Source organism: Ooceraea biroi, chromosome 6 (genome assembly GCF_003672135.1).
Source record: "Ooceraea biroi isolate clonal line C1 chromosome 6, Obir_v5.4, whole genome shotgun sequence".
Taxonomy (NCBI): Eukaryota; Metazoa; Arthropoda; class Insecta; order Hymenoptera; family Formicidae; genus Ooceraea; species Ooceraea biroi.
Window position 1 is genome coordinate 3589043 of NC_039511.1, and position 20751 is coordinate 3609793.

A 20751-nucleotide genomic window follows, 5' to 3' on the forward strand; every position below is an offset into this window, starting at 1 on the left:
GATTTCGCGAACAAATCCGATTCCAGCGGCCTGCGAAGAAGATCCCACGCCGTTGATTCGCTACGGGCTACAAGCATATTACCTTCAAGTCGAGTAAAAAGTCGGTTCGGATCACAGAGAAGGAATCGAGCATCGCTGTGCTGAAAATAAGTTTCCTTCTGTCTGATTTACTCAATTAAAAACTGCGATCGCCACGCATGTAAACTACGTGGCAATAAATCGCGAGGATGTTTCACGATCGGGAGAAAGAATGCAAAAAAACAATTTTGCAATAGGGGGTATGAATTAGGGAACTAAAAGATTGTTTATTTTGGGGGTAATTAGGGTAAGAAATTAGGAATCAGAAGATGAATGAGACAATTAAAACGCCTAAATAGAAACGGCATTACAGCTGTGCATTGTAAGATGCACGCTTCGCACGGCACTAAATAAATTACGCTCGTAAGGATCCAGCTTGCCAGCGGGATGGTATCCTTACGATCTGTCTACACCGCATAGCTGTGTATTAACTTGAAATTTACTTAATGCGCCATAAAACTGCTCCTCCGTATACCGTCTATCCCGCGTAAGCTATCATCCCGTGTGGTTTGAACGAAGTTTGGCTCTCGAAGGAAGATGCTAGAACAACAGCCTTAAGGAACCGCAACTCGCAGCACCTCCGAGACCTAATTAATCGCCACGGTATGAGCTGTCCCGATCTCCGTGAAGCTTCCAACGCTCCGCACGTCGATGTGAAATGTAGACTACGAGTAAACTGTAATCACTCTTCCGCTCCTTCACTACTCGGACAAGCGATATAAGGTTTCCTAATTCGCTTTCGATCTGTCCAACTGTGTCAAGCTTCGATCCCGCAAGATTCCTTCGAAATAGAATATATCTGAAGTTGATGCATTGTATTTTTGACTTTTTAGCTTTTTTTCTCTTAATTTTTATAGCTTTCCTATATAATCCTTGTTCTAACAGGAAGTTTGTATGACACTGACACATATGACGCACGCCATTTTTAGAGTCTATCATAATTTGAAGATCTGCAGGTTTAAGAATCTAGAAATTGAAATACGTCGCTATATTTGTAGTCAAGACGGGTTGCGCCATTAGCTGCTAATTGAGTTTAGTGGCTCAGATTTCGTCGTTGCACCTGCCTCACGCGTCCGTCTGACCACTCGAGACCCGTTTCCGCTGATGTAACGCATGCTTTCGCGTCTCATCTCTCGTTACCGCGAAAGAGCAAAAGTATTGCGACGCGTACACGGCCCGATCAAAGTGTCTTGGCGGCGCCGACCACCATCGCGCTTGCGTAATGATACGGACACGAATAGCCGTGTGGTTTTAGAGCTCGAAGCCACTGTGCCGAAGTGAACGTATCGTATAGTATTGGATCAGTGAACAAGTTGGTTTAGAACTTTTGCATCAAATTTTCTGTATTGCATTCAGAGTAATTAAGTTATTCATCGTTGTCTTGATTCAATATTATTGTCTATATAGGCAGGTTACCAATATTGGATTATCATGCGTTACACCTAATTGATTTTGAAAAAGTTAAAATTGAAATCGAAATTCTTTGATAGCTCAAATTATAATAACGTGCGTGCCGCACAATTTCTGCAGAAAGTTCTCGATCGGATGGGCGCTCACCATTCGTGCGATTATTCTCGTCTCTCGACGAATGATGGAAACCGCGTGTTTCGTACGTTTTCCCCTCGCAAGACCGCAGCGACACGTACGTCATGGTTATCCGTACCTCGTGTCGCACGTGCCAATTAAAAGTTTCTCTGATTCCGTTTGACGCGCCATCGAGGCGCCTCTTTAACTTCTCGCTTCCGCGCGAGAGTTACCGATGACAGAACGAAACTTTTTCTGATACCGGGAACAAACGTGGATCCATGCGCAGGAATCTGCTCCTCGTTTCCTCCCTCCTCATTCACCCTCTTGGATCCTAGAGCGGCGGAGGGGAAGCGAAACGAAACTGGGATCGTTCCTCGTCTCGCGTTCGAAATGCGCGATGACTAAGAAAGAGCGCTTGTAGCGGCGCTTTGTTTTTAGAGCGTGAAAGTACAAAAGATTAATTATTGGCGTATTCAAATTGGCTATTTGCGAAAAGGATGGCCGACGACGTACCTTGCAATGATTTTATTTCGCCGCGAGCTTATGAGGCGATTCATATAATATCATCGCGTGATACACTGACGACGCGATAGAAAGCTGTGAGGTAGCGGAAACTAACGTGGTATCAGCACTTTGAAACTACTTTCGTCGTACGTGCCGATAGTCGCACCCATGCGGCTGCTGGCACCCTCCGCTGTGCGATTAGTCTCGTAAATTTACAGCGTGCACCGCGGCAAGTATGCGCCGATAACATTTTCGCGACAAGGAGATTTATATAACACGACATCATACTTGTTCTTTACAGGTGCACAGACGTTGCGACGACTTATCGTAAAGAAATATTTCAAAAAGACTTCGTAGTATCAATCGCAGCGTTGCTCGCTCTTTGCTTAGCGACTGCATAAATCAAGGCTAAATGAAAGGTTGGCATGGTCTTTTCGAAAAACTCTCACCCTGAGTCAGGCGACGAAGAATGTAATACATCAATCGAGATTGTTAATGCGTTAACAATTCGTGAGCTTCAATATACGTATCAATGTCTTGACGAACGATTCTTTCATAGCTGGGCGATTACTCAATTATTGAAATCTCATGGATAATATATTTAGAAAGTATTAATTGTGTACGTAGTTTTAACATTTTTGTAATGTCGAGTTTTGTTATACTGTATTGATTGATCAAAAGTCAAAAGCGAGTGACAATAGCGTACTTATTATGCTACATATTACTTGATCTCTGCAACCAATTTTGAACATATATCTAGCAAAGAGACGCTAATATCATATTCTAGGTAAGTATTGGGTGTCCGGAAGTTCGTGCCGATTTTGAAGGAACATCTCAGGCAACATCTCTTTTTATGTCGATAATATTTATTGACTTATGTAATGAACCGTTTTGTGTTCAGAACCTTTGTCCATCTTTCACGCAAACTGGAAGATTCCATTCTCCCAGATAGCTTCTGTGAGGTTTCTCGCGGGAAAACTCCGTCAAGGTGGTTTTTTATGTCGATCAAAGAGTTGAAGTTTTCTTGCCGCTAAGAGATTTTGGCAAAGACTAATAAGTGAAAGTCGAAGGTGCCTGTCTGGTGAATACGGTGGGTGACGGTAGCACAATCCGCAGCCCAAACTCCAACAATTTTTAGTCGGTAGTCAAAGAAACATGAGGTCTGGCATTGTCCTGATGGAACGACCGCCCTTCCTAATTGTAATTCTGGTACGTTTTTCCTGAATCGACTGTCTGTATATTCGTCAGTGCGAGCAGTATTATCTGCATTTATCGTTTGGTTGTGGGTCGGAGCTCATATCATAGGATTCCTTTCAATCCACAGACACGGAGCATGACTTTTTTTGGAAGTGAAGGCCGGCTTTCGGAGTGGTTAATGCTGATTCATTTCGCTTACCAGGATCTTTTTTCGTTCTACATTGTTGTAAATGATCCATTTTCGGTTCACCGTCCTAATTGCGCTTCAATAATAGGTACGTTTGCGTTGGCGCTTGTAGCAGCGAGTCGCAGATGGAAATGCGATCCATTCTCCGTTTTTCCCTCTTTCCCGCCATTCCCACACGCTGCGCCCCGATACCCGGCATTTTAACGCGAGCGCGATTGCATTGCACAATGTATCTTTATCATTGTCTCGTGGTGCGGCAAGAAATGCATGCTACGCTGTGTATCAGCCACTCGATCGATGCGCTTTCTCGTTTGCCTGGCGACGCCGACGCCTGCGAAGTCCAGTTTCGTTTCTGCAATCTGGTGGGCCAAAGAAACTCCCGTACGTTTTAGTACATTAATTACAATTTGGAATTTGTTCGATTGTTTTCTTCCCGAAATTACAAACTGAAGGAAGTTAGCGCGGAACTCGTCGATTTAAGTACCTGCGTCTGGAGAGTGACAACGGCAATCGTCCGTAATTTCGCAGTCATCGACGTCCATCATCTTTATTGCATATTCCTCCTGGCTGGACAGAGATCATCGTTGTGCCCATCATTATTACGTAACTGTCGAGACGAGATGTGCGGACATTATTTAGAAATTTTGCTCGTCGATATGAGATAAAAAAATCATCATCATTGTCACATGAATCATGTTACATCTCGTTGATTTATGATGCTATAGGTTTTAAAAAAGGAATACAAAAATTAAAAGAGTTAACGAACTGAAGGGAAAAAATATCCAGGGGACGATCTGCGTTCACAGAATTGATTTGGTTTCGCGATTCACAGTCATCCAAGGAGATCGGGTGATGCATCGACGACATGCCAAGAGCTTCCACCTATCGCGTTGCATGCGACATGTCATCGCCGTTACTATCGCCGCGCCGCATGCGCTACGTTGTATCTACGAATAAATAGAATTACGCTAATCGGCTGCATTACATCATAATACACGGAACTATCTGCCGTTGCGCTGATTGCGAGATAACTGGCAGACCTTGATCCCCCGTTTTCTGCGGAGAGACATAAAACGCATCCGTCTCATTGTCGCACATCGTGCGCGCGGCCGTTTTCTCAAAGACAGAAAACAGCTGGAAGAGTGAAATTCAAAACTCGAAATTTATGCTTGCTCTTTCTTTTTACAGAAATAGTGGATCAATCTTCCCTGTGAAAGATCGACTCTTAAATATTATTTAAATTTATGTATAATAATTACGTTTGTGAGTCGAAAACATCCAAATACCAATCGATCAGCTAATTATATATTAAACTTGCTATATCCTTATGCATTTAAATGAGATAGGCAAGGCGATAAAGCAATCAAGATTTAATCAATGCGCAGCGAGAAGTTTTATTCACGATCAAGCGGGCAAGACAAATCGGGAGATTGGATCGGAATCGCGGGTGCATAGATCGTAAGATCGATGATAGTTCAATACTCCCGGACCTAAGCTACCGCAACTATGCATTACACGCCCCGTATATGATTAGCTATGTACAAAACGTTATGCATTCCCGTGCAATCGTAACTTTCCTCATTCCTTCGAGTCTTAAAAATACATAAATCTAGCTGTCAATAATCAAGTGGCTCATTCAGAAGATAACGATTAGAAATTTTAATGACAGCGTGGAATATTGCGCGACAATTAAATTTCTCCCTTGGTTATGTAATTACTTCTCCTTACAATAATAATCAGAGTTCGAATACATGTTGCATAGAAACTTTTTTGTTCATACGATTCGATACGCTATAGATATCTTTTGTTTGCGTTTACTCAGCTTAACGCCGATCGATCCGTGCACGATCAATCCGTGCATTGATCTGGTTCTCCGTAATCGTCGCTTTTCGATAACATTTGACACGTCGCATCTGACCGTTTACCGTTTCGCAAACCTGCTTCCAGAAGTTCGTGCCCCACGGTCTATTTTGGCGAGATAAGCACGGGTTCCGGGGTGGGAGAGCTAACCGCCGCCTCGGCGGGGGGTGGTGGCGAAGGTCTCGCCCCGACTCCAACCCCCGCCAGCAGCAGCAGCAACAGCGCCAATACCACCACCACCACCCCCAGCAGCCCAAGCACGACCACTACAACCACCTCTACCACCTCTACCAGCAGCACCGTCACCATCCCACAAGTTGCAACGGGGGCTGAACCGCCCCGGCACATGGAGACACCCCCGACGATGGTCCCCGACCAGGCACCCGCCTCCGGCCATCATTATCACCATCACCATCATCATCATCATCATCATCATCGGCATCATCGTAGCATATCCACGACACCAAGCCACGGACCGACGACCGATACCACGGATGAGTTCGCGCCAGTCTCCAGGAAACGAAAACTTTCTTGCCAGTAAGTTCAGTCTTTTGTGTAAACACGTAAATTGTAGTAATAAATTTAAGACATTGAAATCGTAAAAGAATATACTTACGATTTAAAAATATTTTTGAAGATAACATTTTTTCTAATGCATGCAAATCATAAATCTTGAAAGAATTCGTCAATTTAACATGCATCGAGTCCATAGAAGCTGGATGATATCGACCGCAAGTGCGTTGTCGCGATTCTGAAACAAGAGTGAATTGTTGCTACGAACAACAATCTTATTTTCGTACATTCGTACCTTGTTCCACGTGGAAAGCAACGTCCATCGCGCATTTCGCAGCTAAGAATTCGGCGGCGATAGTGGCAACAATCGCTCCGTTTTCCGATCGGTTGTGTGAAGCCGATTCGCCGTCTTCCGCAGGTGGAAGTCGTATCGGAATATTACACATTAGCTTGACGCGTGTCGCGCGAAGCGAAACCCGGCAAATGCATTCCGCCAAGTCCGGAGTCTCGCGCGAGCCGACCGCGAACAACTCGCGAGCGAACTCAAGCTGCTCTCTTCTTCAGCCACCCTCTTGATATTCGTATGCGGCTGCTACGTGGTTGCGAGATGTTTAGCGCGAAACGCGCGGCGGTCCCGAGTAATTACCCAATCAAGACTGTCGGGTACGCAGTCAAAGGGCTAACTTAATCATTGATAGAACGGAAGATCTCTGCCTCTTCCTCTTTCTCTCCCCCGAGACCACACGACCTCGACCACACGATTGAAATTGCCCTCGACAATTATCTCTGTTACTCGTCCGAGATATTTTCGACTCCACGTGCGTTGTTGTAAAAAAATCGTGACTTTTCTTCACGGAAACGCATATTATAGTTCGGACAAACCTTCTCTCGGTATCCAGTTTGTATTACATTTGCTAAGTTTTTGTCCTCATTATTTTGCCTCAGAAATTAATTGAGGATAAAATAGTTTATAATTATTCATGTAAGGTAATTTTTTCGCGATAATTTGCAGATATGCGATCATGCCGAAGAGACAATACGCTCTGATCTAAGAACGATTTCATCGTCAAAGCGTTAAACGAGATGAAAGTGCACGCGCGAGTTTCTTTCTTTTCTCCTTTCTTTCTCAGATATTTACACGTATTTTTCGTTTACCATCGAATCTTGCGCGACGAAGAGAATTGTGCCGACGAAATGTTTCCGCATGCGAGCGAGAAACCCGCGCGCGACTTCTCGGGCTCGCGACACAAAAGAAACCGAGGAAGCTCTACGCGGGTGGAAACTTCGCGAAATTCAACCATCAAAGGGTTAATACCCTCTCTGGTCGCATGCCAAAGAAATTGTTTCCCTGTGATGTTTCGACCGAATTTAGTCGCCGCAGTGGGATTTCGTGCCAATTACGTGCTTAGATTACCGCGCGCGTGTAAATCAGCGAGATTGTATCTTGCAGAACAGGATGGGGATGGAATCATGGCGTGGATTTAACTGTCCAAGTATTCAAAGTATAATCGATTCGCGATTCATGTGACGCAAATATACGCACATAATATTAACTCATTAATTTGTAATTCCAATTTATTAATTTTGCAAAGGAAGATGGCAAAAATTATCTCTTAATGTTTTATTATCTTATTCACTTAATTATTTTTATTTATACATTATATTATATATATTGTTTTATTTTCATCACCTCATACTTACGTTTTGCGTTTTTGTTTCAGTGTTGGTAGCGATCTTCTGGATGATTTGGGAGACGACGCCAAATCCGTTCGCACAAATGATGACAGCAAAAAGTAAGTGAATGTATCACAGAGATTCTCGAGAGAAAAAGAAAAAGTATCGAAAAACAATCGCAATGTCCAAACGCACGAAATAAATCTAGCACCATTGACTCGAACTTTTGATGCAATATGACTGTCAACGATTACATAGTATTATGTCAGATATTGCCAAGGTGAGTGCCACCTTGACCTACCGCGATTCTTTGCTCCGGCTTCATCAGCGACGTCACTAATCCGATGTAATGTACCTGCTGTTATACGATGCAAATCGCTTCGCACAACTGTCCGATCGTTGAGCGTTCGAGCGAGCTGTTATGCCTCGCAACACTTATATGCATCCCTATAGTATAAGCAGTTAATCGAATGAAATAAGAATCGAAAAATGTCAGATTTTCCAAATGTCAAAAAAGTATTCCAAATCTTCTGGAGAAACTTTGAACATTTTTGAGATACCTGAGAAGTTTTGCATCCTTTGCGAATATATGTTATGTATGATATAATACGCATAGTAATATGTATACACATACATATAAATACAAATTAATATGTACATTTTATTATACAGGGTGTCCCGGGTTTTAACCGACAAACTGCGGGAGCATATTCTACTAGTGGAAATAAGAAAAAATTCTTATATCGAGTTTGCTTAGAAATGCTTTATTACAAAGTTATAAACCAATATTGAAAAGAAATATCAGATAAGTAACAACGGATTTTTTCACAAAAATAAAAATTATCTACGCAATGATTTAGTGACGCATTTCAAAATGTTGTCCTTGCACATCGATACAAGCTAGACATCGACGTAGTACAGAATTTGTTACGGTACGACATTCCTGAAAATTCATGAAGCATACCCATCCAAACATTCCATCGAAATTCGTGTTGAAAGTTTCTTCGTCTGGTAGTATGTGGATTATTATGAGCCCATACATGGCTATTATGAGAATTGAATATGCCTCGTCTTGTAAAGGTCGCTTCATCTGTCCATAATATCATTGATGAGAAAAGATTGTCCCTTTCTACTGCATTCACATACCAGTTACAAAATTCGACTCGTTTCTGATAATCGATTGGAAGTAATTCTTGTACAGGTGTGTAATGATATGCGAATCTGTCATCAGCACGCAATGTTCTCCAAATAGTGTTTCGTGATATCTGCAGTTGAGCTGAAGCACGTCGAACACTTTGTGTAGGAGTATTATCAAAAAGATTTAAGATTCTTTCCGAGCGTCGTCGGTGTCTACGAACATCATCATATTCATTCATAGGTCGAAATGAACCCAAATTACGTAATTGCAAATGGGTATTACTAAACACAGAACTATCTGGTACTCTCCTGTTAGGAAATCTACGTTGATACTCTCGTACGGCAGCTCGTGCATTTCCGTCACAGAATCCGTACACGAAATGAATATCAGTGTATTCCTCATTTGAAAACACTTTTGGCATTCTGATAGTAATTGCTAGTTGACACGACGATTGAAATCTAACGGCTACTGTTGTGAAAGTAACAATCATACTGAATCGTTTCAACATAGTGAACATGAATACATGTGAATACACGTAACATAACATCTTCGACCTTCCAAATTCTACACTATGTTCCGTTGTTACTTATCTCATATTTCTTTTCAATATTGGTTTATAACTTTGTAATAAAGCATTTCTAAGCAAACCCGATATAAGAATTTTTTTTTATTTCCACTAGTAGAATATGCTCCCGCAGTTTGTCGGTTAAAACCCGGGACACCCTGTATATATATATATATATTATGCGAGATACACGTTACGTTATCTCGTGATGTGTACTCGGTGGCAGATCGATAAAGGAGCAGTCTTAGAGCTTTTTATTAGCTGTCGCTCTCGTTCGCCACGCGTTTCCAATAGATCCGTCGAGTAAAAATCCAGCGGCGGATATTACGATAGAATCGGTGTTACGATATATCCCGCGCGGATCAGGATATAATTGTATCGCGAGTATAGTCCGACATAATCGGGCCGAAACCAGTTTTCACCGCCGTAAGGATTTCCACCGGGCAATTTATCCCCGCGCGCGATATGAATGCGAATTCCTGGCGGACAGATCAGCGCGCGCTCTGAAAAGAGCGTCGCGCTCACGCGGGTTGAATCGCCCCACGTTACTACGATTGTCACACGGCCTCGTTGTGTCGCCGGACGCCGGTGAGGCACGCGACCGATCCGGAACCCGCTGAGGCTTCATGAGAAAGTCAGCAGACCCGCGATTTAAAGCGCACGAGCAGTTCATGTGCATCCAAACCTGCGCTCGCAAAATCCGCTGAGATCGGCAGTACGTTTACTATCGCTACTATGTCGTTCGGAAACTCGACACATTCCGATCTTGTTTGCGTTTCTTGTTTACGCGAGTCGGCGATTGAATCCGCTGAGATTAACGAAACGCCACGTGGACATTTAAATTCTTGAATTTATTTCAGCGAAACACTGAGCACGAGCGAAGGCGGGGTTATCGGGGAGGAAATAATAATTTAAGATATCGAGATATATCGCTCGAGCTCTTTTCGTGGGAGAATATAAAAATATATTCAATTTATAATGGCAACATATTATTTATATCACTGGAGAATGTGCGCGTAAAATTCCCACGTGTACGCCGTATGCAGCTAAGATTGTTACGTTAGACAGCGTAACTGGGAGAAAAAATGGTCCTACGAATCGATTTTAATTCCGACTTATCGTGAGTGAACCATCGAGACTTTTAATTCTATGTAACTACCGTTAGCAAATTTATGAATAACTATACATTCACGCGTGGTATAGATCAGGTATTTCCCAGCCACTGTCTAGTGCTACAAATCTTGTAATTTTATGGATCGAGCTTTTATGCTCGTTTAGTTTTATGAGCGCCGTCTATTTCTGGAGGTTTGTTGGGTCAGCCACAAGTGCAATAGATCATACATTCGTGCCTCTATCGTGCGCACGACGAGCTCTGATGACTGATATGTTTCTGTATTTCCAGGCAAAACCACAGCGAGATCGAGAAGCGCAGGAGAGACAAGATGAATACGTACATCACCGAGCTGTCGGCAATGGTACCGATGTGTCACGCGATGTCGCGGAAGCTGGATAAGTTGACTGTGCTGCGGATGGCGGTACAGCACCTCAAGACTATCCTCGGTGCGGTTACCTCATACACGGAAGGTCACTATAAGCCTGCGTTTCTCAGCGACCAGGAACTTAAGACGCTCATACTTCAAGTGAGTAAAGCTTAAGTAATATTTACTCGCGTAATATATGTAAATGGTATCCTAGAGAGGCTGAGAAAGAAAGGATATTATTAATTCCTGCAATACGTAACTTTAAAAAATCGATAAATACTTAACTCTTTTATTATCTCATAATATAATGATATTCCTTGACGATTGCAAGTTCGACGAGGCTTAAATTTTTATATCGATACATTCTTCTCCATAAATTATAACAAGACGGCAAGTTACGTTTGCTTCATCTTTCGCGTTCATCTTCCATTTAATTTTAGGTATAATACTTCTAAGTTATTACGACAGTTTAGGCGCGAAAGTTGTGCGAACTAAACGATCGTGGGATCGGACAATTCGTCAGACCGTAGTTTCTTGTATCGCTAACTGGAAATTCATTTATGACATAGATTTTTGCTCGGCCCATAAGAGGTAGTTGGTATCTTTTGTAATCCTTTTGCACGAGATCGAGCGGAGCGAAACTGGCGGGTAACTCCCTTTCTCCCGCGTGCTGCTGATTTTTATTCGACTTGGTCTCGTGCCGGCGAAAGGAACGGTTTGAAGCATGTAGATTTATAGTATCGCGCTAATAGTATCCTAGAGTCGAGGCGCTCGAATCACCTACGCCTTTAATTCCGAACCAATTAGCGTGAAAGAGGTTCCAGGTAGTAGAGAACGTGCGTCACTCTAGTCAGAATATTTTCTCCCGTCGTAAACGAGTCCGCATTTATGTCTTCCGTCTTCGTGGGTTCATAAACGACGGTGAACGATAATGAGCTAGCATACTCTTCCGAGTCCTTCTTTGCACTTAAAAAGTAAGTCTCTTGAGCTCGCTATGGTAATTTATGACATACAACATTTAGGATTTTTAAATAATTTACTGCATGTACGTACAATAGTAAATACTTTTCGATTAAAAGTAAAGAGTTCTCTTGAATTGTCCTGAGCAAAACAATCAAAAGTCATTGCATCTCTACAGTTCCGGCGAATTCAATTTTTTACAAGCGGGCAATGCGAAGCAAATCGAGACAAATCGATCACCTTTATCTCATGAAGCTGATATATGAAATTGGCATTAAAATCTCTGTTCTATCTCGGCAGGAGATCGCACGACGCGAGGACAACGATGTTCAACAATCGACAATTTTTATCCACCCTGGGGAACACGTTTGCGTTACATTTAAACGCGCGGAGTCGCGCGCGCTGGTGTCCGTCCCAGACATTTCTCATTGTCATGTGTACACGCGCACCCGTTTATCTTTTATCAGGGCTTTCCCGTTCGTTCGGGTCTCGCCGTAGGAAAATATCCGCAAGCGAATGACCACGCCCGGCATACCGACTCGGACCCCGGCTCCACGCCGTGGCTCTAAACGCGCATAATTGCGGCATAAAGCTTTCTATTGTGAATCGGTACGTTTATTACCGGCGAGATCCGGCTTGTGCCGGGCCCCAGAATAACGTTAAGTCTCTCGCCCGTTACGCGTTGCAGCAAAGGATCGGAACGATCGTTACCAAGATCGTTACGAGATACTTAAATCCACGAAACTCGCCGCGACGTACATACACGTTTATCACGTCCGTCGATATCGAGACACCTAAGCGAGCACTTTCGGGCGATAGGGTGTCGACATTTCCGCGGTTAAGGGGGTATTCTAGTATAAAAGCGGAATTTGTATGCTATTTTGGTGAATTTTTTTGGAAAAAAGTATAAGGTTTTTTGAGGCAGGGTTTTCCCTGCTTATTCATACATATTTGGTGTATGTTTCCAAATTTTTGTATTAGACAATAACTATAAATAAGCGCTGCACATGATATTAAATAAGAACATGAAAAAAAAGTTGGTCCATGGTTCCCATGATTTCAGCTGTTCTGCTCATCTGAAACAAAAAAACCAAAGAGATTCTTAATTAGTATGAGTGTGGCTATAGCAGGTACCAGAATGAAAAAAAATGTTGAAAATTTAAAACATGACTTCATTGAGAAAATTAAGTTTCGATTTGTGCCATTTTTTTCACCATTGAAGGGCTGTAGAAATTCCAAAAAACAATATTTCGACTTGATTGTGGTAGGGGCTATAGCCACACATATACTGAAGATGTGTGCAAAAGCCTGAGTCAATTGATTAACTGGTTTTTGAGATATCATGGGAACCAATTTGAAAAACATGGTTTCGAGAAAAACACGTTTAAAGTTTTTCATACTGATTACATAGAGATAATGTTACTTACGATCAATCGGCTAGTCCAGGGCCATACAGGGGACATTCCTCTTGTTCGTAGAAGTCCTGCAGAGCTGATCTCTCTTCCCTGCGATTCATTCTCTGATCTCGAGAGAAGTTAGTGGAGCGCCGCTCCGAGCGGGTGATACGAGCTTCGTTCCGGGAGTTTGCGTACATCACCGCTTGCTAACCAATACTAACTCCCATCACGTTCATAAGTTTGAAAATTGGCATAAATCCTTTATTGAAAATTATAACTGCCAAGAATGTTGCTATTTCAACAACTTTCACGCCAGCATGGAGATGTTTTGGAGCAAAAGTCCAAATCAATGAATTTAGAGATTCATTGTACTATACAACCTGTACTATACAAAGGCTCCAATTCAAATGTACGACCTTCAAAAAATAACGATCTTCCGATCCTACCTAAAATACTAACACAATGCTCTGTTGTGTGCCGCGCGGTCCAACCGCCGAGCGCGCGCCAGAGGTTATTTTCTATTAGGTGCTATTACTTTGTTAATTTTGCGAATCGGGCTAAATCTTCTCGCAGACATATTTTCCATACCATATACTTGCAAAATATGCCAAAAAAAAATTCGATTTTTCTGACATGCTACACTAGAATACCCCCTTAAGCTTTACAGTGGAGAAACGTACGGTGCGGATAACGGCCGTAAAGAAGCAAACGCGAAACCCGGGCGCGCGCTTGTTCACGTCGCACCGCGACGGTGACGGCATTTATAATCGCGCGTAGAAGTGCATTGACATTAATGAATGTTACATGCGATCGACGATATGCCGAACCCCATGAACGCACCGCGATGGTTACGCAATGCGAGCGCTATTAAGTGTCTGGCTGGTGCACGATAAATGATATGCGCTCGCGCGCGATATCACGGCGATCATGCTATGCCCGCGGAATCGCCGGCATCCAGCGATTACTCGACTGAGTAAATGCCTCAAGCCAAAAAGTCAGTTCAATTTCTGAGCACCTGCTATGGCGCATTTCAGAATATATACGTTCGATTCAAATGATTAAACTATTGGAAATTTACATTTTGTAAAAGATAATTGCACATCTTTTGCTCTTCTTTCGCAATTAACTGTGTCCCCAAATCGTTGATAAAGGCTTGAATTGTTAATATAAAATACATGTCAATAATATTCAGTTTTGTCAGACCACCTTATTAAAATTTAATCTTTTTATTAGAATTTAATTTAAATTTAATCTTTTTAATAGAGAAATTATATATTACAAATAGTTAATAAGCTCACGAACGCGCAATGTACGTTTGCTTTTTAAATCTAAACCTGTTTGATAAAATAATAGGCTTTCCGGCCGTAATTGTCGCGCAGCGTAACGAAAAGCAGCTTGTCTTGTTTCAGGCCGCAGAGGGCTTCGTCTTCGTGGTGGGCTGCGATCGTGGGAGGATTCTCTACGTGTCCGAGTCCGTCTCGCAGACTCTCAATTATTCTCAGGTACGAGATTGCGGTTCGACTTAACTCTCGCGATTCTCTCTTTCGTCGCTCATCGAGATCTATCTTCACTTATGCAAATCTCGAAGCAATCCGGATCATTCCGGATCACAAACTGTCGCTCGACAGTATTGAGAATGCTTGTGTCCTCGCAGGGTGATCTGTTGGGTCAAAGCTGGTTCGACATTCTGCATCCCAAGGATGTCGCCAAGGTAAAGGAGCAGCTCTCGTCGTCCGATCTCAGCCCGAGGGAGCGACTGATCGACGCGAAAAGTAGGTGTCAATTGTACTCTCAGTGCTATCCATACGCTACTAATCTCACATATGTTTTGCCGCATCTCTGGTTTTCGATTAATCAAACGGGGCTGCGCGCGAGCAATAATTTCCCCGGTTGTTTGCAGACTTTCGAAGCCATTAATTATAGGATAGCTTTCGAGAGACGTTACCTCATACCCGGCGCGTCGATCATGCGAGTGCAAATTATTCGCCGTATGCCGCCGCGGCATCTCTTCCACCTTCACCTGATAAATGTCAGTCGCTCGGCAGCATTTGCTCCTCTCGCGTAAGCCCATCGACAAACATCTCTGAATTGGCGTGCCTAGATAAGAGCATTGCGAAAGTCTTGACGCCGAATGAGGAAAGGAGACGAGGAGTCGCCAAACGGGTCTAATGTCAGAATTCCTCGGACATTACATTGCGATGCGATCTGCATGCGAAGCATTTCCATCGCCGGAGTGCATTTAAAACGCCAGTAATTGCAACATTAACGTCGCGCAGTAAATCCGCGCTGAAGAAAGAGAGAGATACGATACTATTAGGGGTGTGATTTAGTTTTGAGGGTTTTTTTTGCTCAAAAACGCATGTATTTAAATATGATAATGAATGAATACCTTAATCAAAATATTTTCCTTCGTTTTCTAGAACTTTTTCCCATCTTTCTGGCAAGAGACGGATTCCACCACGATAAAATCACTCTTCTTTTCAGTTGATCCATTCGTCGACGAATTTTCGCACTTCTTCCAAATTATGAAAGTGTGTATCCTCTAAAGCGTGTTGCATCCACCGGAACAAATAATAATCGCATGGAGCAATGTCCGGAGAAGACTTGCCATTCAAGCTCTAATAGTGTTTCTTTCACTGATAACGCAACGTCAGGTCGAGCGTTGTCACGAAGAAGAATCACTTTCCGTCGTTTACTCGCAATCGCTGGTCGTTTTTGGTCCAATGCTTGCTTCAACTTGTACAATTGGTGTCGATAACGATCAGCCGTGACAGTCTCGTGCGGATTTAACAGCTCATAGTACACTATCCCACCAAATACGGAGCATTACTTTTCAACCGTGAATATTGCGTCTCGGAGTGGATGTTGATGGTTCGCCTGGATCCACCCATGATTTTCTGCGTTTCGGATTATCAAAATAGATCCACTTTTCATCCCCAGTAACAATCCGAGACAAAAGACTCTTCTTTTTTTGCCTGGCGATCAACGAAGTGCAAATGTTCAACCGGTTCGCAATGGCACTTTCCGATAATTCATGTCGAACCCATTTCCCTTCTTTCTGAATTTTTCCCATTTCATGTAAATGTTTCGTAACTGTTGTACGATCAACATTTAATGCTCTGGCAAGTTCTGAAGTGGATTGTGTTGGATTTTCGTGCAATAATTCTTGCAAATCTGCATTTTCAAGCTTTCTTGGTTGTCCCGAGCGTTCTTTGTCCTTCACATCAGTATCACCACTTTTAAAGCGTCTAAACCAGTATTCACACGTCTTAATTGATGGGGCAGAATCACCACAAGTTTCCACAAGAATTCTATAACCGTCAGCCGCAGTTTTCTTTTGATTAAAAAACAAAAGCAACGCATGTCGAAAACGCTGTTTCGGAAGTTGCATTTTTACGATGATATAAACACGACTGTTATTGCATCTATTGCTATAATGCTACTAAATGTGATGGATAATGTCAAGACTGTAAGAAAGAACAGTTATCGGAAACAGCTATTGGAACAAACTGACACTACAGCCATCTGTTGCAAAACCCTCAAAACTAAATCACACTCCTAATATATATGAGATGCAATATAAGATAAGGAAACGCGAAGGATGGAACGAACGACCGATAGTAGACCGTTGCTGTCATCACGATTGTTTCAGCCATGTTACCGGTGAAAACCGACGTTCCCCAAGACGTTTCACGACTCTGCCCCGGCGCGCGAAGGTCCTTCTTCTGTCGGATGAAGCGTAAAGTCGATGCCGTCCGCTGCGGTGAGACGCAAGTGAAAGAGGAAGCTGACGCCACTACCGGCTGCCACAGGCGGAAGAAACAACAAAACGTAGGTGAGTGCGCTGATTATTGAGCCCTCGACAAGGTCTGATGTATTTCACGAGAAGTAAAATTCTCCTGACCTAATCACATAGGAAAAGATTAATCTTAAAACGAATCGTCATTGCAAAATCCATTGAAAAATAAGACAAAGCTTTTAACAAATAAAAGTTCTTGCGATTGTTAATCATTAAATCTTTTTCTTTTTCAAAAAATTAAATTTAATTCGGATATTTAATCCGTGACTATTGCATGTGTGTCTTTTTATCGATGTTGTATGACGCAATATCTTTTCGGAAAGAAGATAATTCTCACTCGTTCTTTCTCCAATGATGGATTCAATCTCGCTTTTAAAAGGCAAAGCTACTTCCGAGAAACTTCCGGAAAGATATGCGCGCAACGATTTGGGGGGCGCTTGCGAAATGGGAATGCAAACGCGTCTTTTGAGCGCTGAGAAATTGCACGCACGATTGGAGACACGGCGCGAATCTTTGCCGCGTGGCTCGTCAAAGGCGAAAAGAGATTCATATGGCATCGCAGTGTCCGGTGAAAGGATCGCCGATACATATATACTTAAATATACGTCAGCAGTCATCAAAAGCTCTGGCTACTTTCTTCTCACAATATGTTTTATGTCTTTTATGTAACATAATAATGCGATACAAAATGTAACTTTTCGACCAATATTGATCTTGGTAACGCAATTAATTATAATAACGTTTTCCATTGGTAAATCTCTTTAGATATATGAATCATTAACGTTTCAGACTGGAAATATTGCGTGATCCAATGCACCGGTTATCTAAAGTCCTGGGCGCCCGCAAAGATCGGCCTCGAGGAGCAGGAAGGTGAGGCCGACGGTGAAGCTTGTAATTTGTCCTGTTTGGTCGCGGTTGGCCGGCTCCAAACAGCGATATCAACGGCCGTGTTGTCGTCGAGGAAACCCCATCTAAGACCGATACAATTCGTCTCGCGACACGCGATGGACGGCAAATTTCTTTTCGTCGACCAAAGGTCGGTACATCTGGTTGGTTGGTTTTGTCATTCCACGCATCGTCACTTATCGCGTCTCACAAGCACATCGAAACGAAAGAATAATCCTTTTTACATAGAGCCACTCCCGTATTGGGCTTTTTACCTCAAGAACTATTGGGCACCAGTATGTACGAGTACTATCATCACGACGACATTCCTCACCTGGCGGAGTCGCACAAAGCCGCGTTGCAGACCTCCGAGCGTGTCGCCACTCAGGTAATTGACATCGATCGTCGTCATTGTTCGTTCGCGATCACGCCTCTACGCCTCTAACTCGAATCGCCAATATCCATGCAGCATCCGCGCCTCAAGCATCGCTAAATACACGATGTGCGGGCGGCTTCAGTCTCGTTGTTAAATTGAAAACTGTTTGTGATCGAATATCTTGCATATTGATGAGATCATTATCGCCTTTACAGGTCTACAGGTTTAGAAGCAAAGGCGCGAATTTCGTGAGGCTACAGTCCGAGTGGAAGTCCTTCAGGAATCCGTGGACCAAAGACATCGAGTACCTAATCGCCAAGAATTCCGCTATCTTGTAAGTGATACGTTACAAAACAAAATACCTGGTGATGCGATGCCTAATTAAGAGCCTATTTATTGCTTTTTCAGCTGCGACTCGCGTTCGGGTGGAAACAACGGAACCGAGGACTCGAGCGTGCAGGGCAATTACGATTACTTCACGCAGAGTGAGTGCAACTCGAAAGGATCATTCTTCATCGCACGACAATCGAACCATGATGTGCAAATATTGAAATGCAACTGATCTGCTTGATTTCTCACATAGGTAACGGTGGACTGGAGAGACTGATCTCGAGCCACGTGGAGGTAAGTAAGACCGGTCGACAGATAGCAGAAGAAGTCCTGGATTTACAGAGACGCGGCGAAGACTCGTCCACGGGTAGTAGCCCTGGTCCCATGATGGACCCCGGCTTGCTGGATACCGATGTAAGTGCGATATCGAGATCGAGACCAATTGGCTGAAGATACATTTTAATATTTCGTTTTCTCATTAAAGTCACAGATCACGGCGGCGGCGTCGCCGGATAGGACACCCGCCGACGTGTCCCAACCAGCGGGTGGCATTGGTAGCGACAACAGCGGCAGCAATCCGACGTCGACGTTCAACCACGTGGTAAACAACGTGCAGCTCAACAACATCGCGAACGACCAAGGTCATAGCTATTACTGTCTCTAAGGAGTCGTTTCTTCGTTGCGCGAAATCTCTGAAATTCTCAGGGAAGAAAGATAAAGATACAGAGAGAGAGAAGAAGAGAAGGAAGGAGGCTCGCAAGAATTTAAACCGACGTGCAACAAAGATTTCATGAGCTTTAACGAGATTTTCTTTTCCCTCGCGCGACGACATTACCGAAGAGCGTACCGTGCGATTCTCATTATCGATAACGAGCGTAGACGCGTTATTGTCAGCGATATTAGTGATATCACGCACAACGTAACATCCACCTCCTTTCAGGAGCGTCATCAGACGAGGACGTGATGGACATGATCGGCGGCACCGGTATTAACGAATCGCCAAATCCGATCCCGTCCGACGGCAACGACGAGGCAGCGATGGCTGTCATCATGAGCCTGCTGGAGGCGGACGCGGGCTTGGGCGATCCCGTGGACTTTTCCGGATTGCCCTGGCCGTTGCCGTAGCGCGTTTTACGGACCTGCAATTCTCAAGGTTGGGTAACGACGCCTCCTAGCCGGGCCCTAACGAGACGCTCGCGATGATCGGAACAGGACTCGGTGCTGAATTGGTGCTTCGATCTCTTCAAATCGAGCGGAACGTGGCTTCTAAGTGGAATTATCCGCTCTGATCGTTTTAACAAAAGATTCCGTAAATTTGTAAAACTACGTGTACATGTGTAGCTATCCTTGTGCTTGCGGGGAAGACGCGCTCGGATAATCGTGTTCAGAGAGAAAAAGACGAGTGAACGTTGATGAAAGGACACACAGTGGTGCGGAACAACGTTGCGGATGAAACGTGGTGCGAACGACTAAATATAGTTCAGTGACGAGTTGACGTTGTATGTGCAAATACGTAAACGTGCGTGTACGATGCACGCGCGCACGTGATGTGATGTTTAAGTGTACCTAATTAAATTATAAGAGTATAAAGCTACCTTGCGAAGGACTTTCAGGGATTGAGAAAAGGCGTACATATTGTGACGTTCAGTCGCTACTGACTCGCTTGACTGAACGAAACGCCTGTGTGTGTTTTCATGCATCGCGATGCATGCCGCAGGAATGTGAAATCACTATTAAATCCGGAAAGAGTGATTTGCGTGTCATATTGTAAAAGGCGAATACGCGAGATGAACGTTTGTACCTTGATATGCGTATACATTTATATGTATAAATATTCCAGATTGAAGAGAGGAGGATTACAAAACGATATTTTTTCCTGTAATCATGCAAAATATTTTGTCAACTAAGGCGCTTGTCACGCATGTAGTAATCTCAACAAGCTCATTATTTTGCATTGTATCGCTTTAGAATGTCGCCGAAAATACCGATGTGAATAATGATCGTTAAGAATGGTAACTAGAAGTGTTCAATATTTTTTATTGCTCGGATAACATGCAGCTGAGCGAAGACGGAAATAATTGCCGAGTCTCTCGAAATTTATAATTTCTAAAATACGATGACCTTTGGACGATTACTATTTAATTGCCAATGCTTGCCATTTTTCAACAATTGCCAAAATAAAACGCAAACAACAATTATAAATATAAACTGTCTCGAAAATAAACTTTTTATCTTGATAAATGTATAAGAAGATATCTTGTTTGTTAAATGACATTCCAG

The 20751-nt window shown here is 43.1% G+C and overlaps 1 protein-coding gene across 3 annotated transcripts; it reads left to right on the forward strand.

Annotated features, from left to right (window-relative positions):
* Positions 1–5675: 5675 nt before the first annotated feature.
* Positions 5676–20716, forward strand: LOC105284058 (protein cycle). 3 transcript variants are annotated; one of them, XM_026970302.1, is made up of 13 exons: positions 5676–5890; positions 7588–7659; positions 10646–10883; positions 14476–14583; positions 14736–14853; positions 16734–16916; positions 17670–17916; positions 18015–18153; positions 18357–18475; positions 18550–18626; positions 18725–18885; positions 18956–19112; positions 19412–20716. In XM_026970302.1, the coding sequence occupies exons 1-13, from the start codon at positions 5700–5702 to the stop codon at positions 19594–19596; spliced, it is 1995 nt and encodes a 664-aa protein (XP_026826103.1). In that variant the 5' UTR covers positions 5676–5699; the 3' UTR covers positions 19597–20716. The 3 variants fall into 3 exon arrangements, with proteins under 3 accessions (XP_026826103.1, XP_026826104.1, XP_026826105.1); XM_026970303.1 differs by having other exon boundaries at positions 14491–14583; XM_026970304.1 differs by lacking the exons at positions 18550–18626; positions 18725–18885; positions 18956–19112; positions 19412–20716 and having other exon boundaries at positions 14491–14583; positions 18357–18479.
* Positions 20717–20751: the final 35 nt, after the last annotated feature.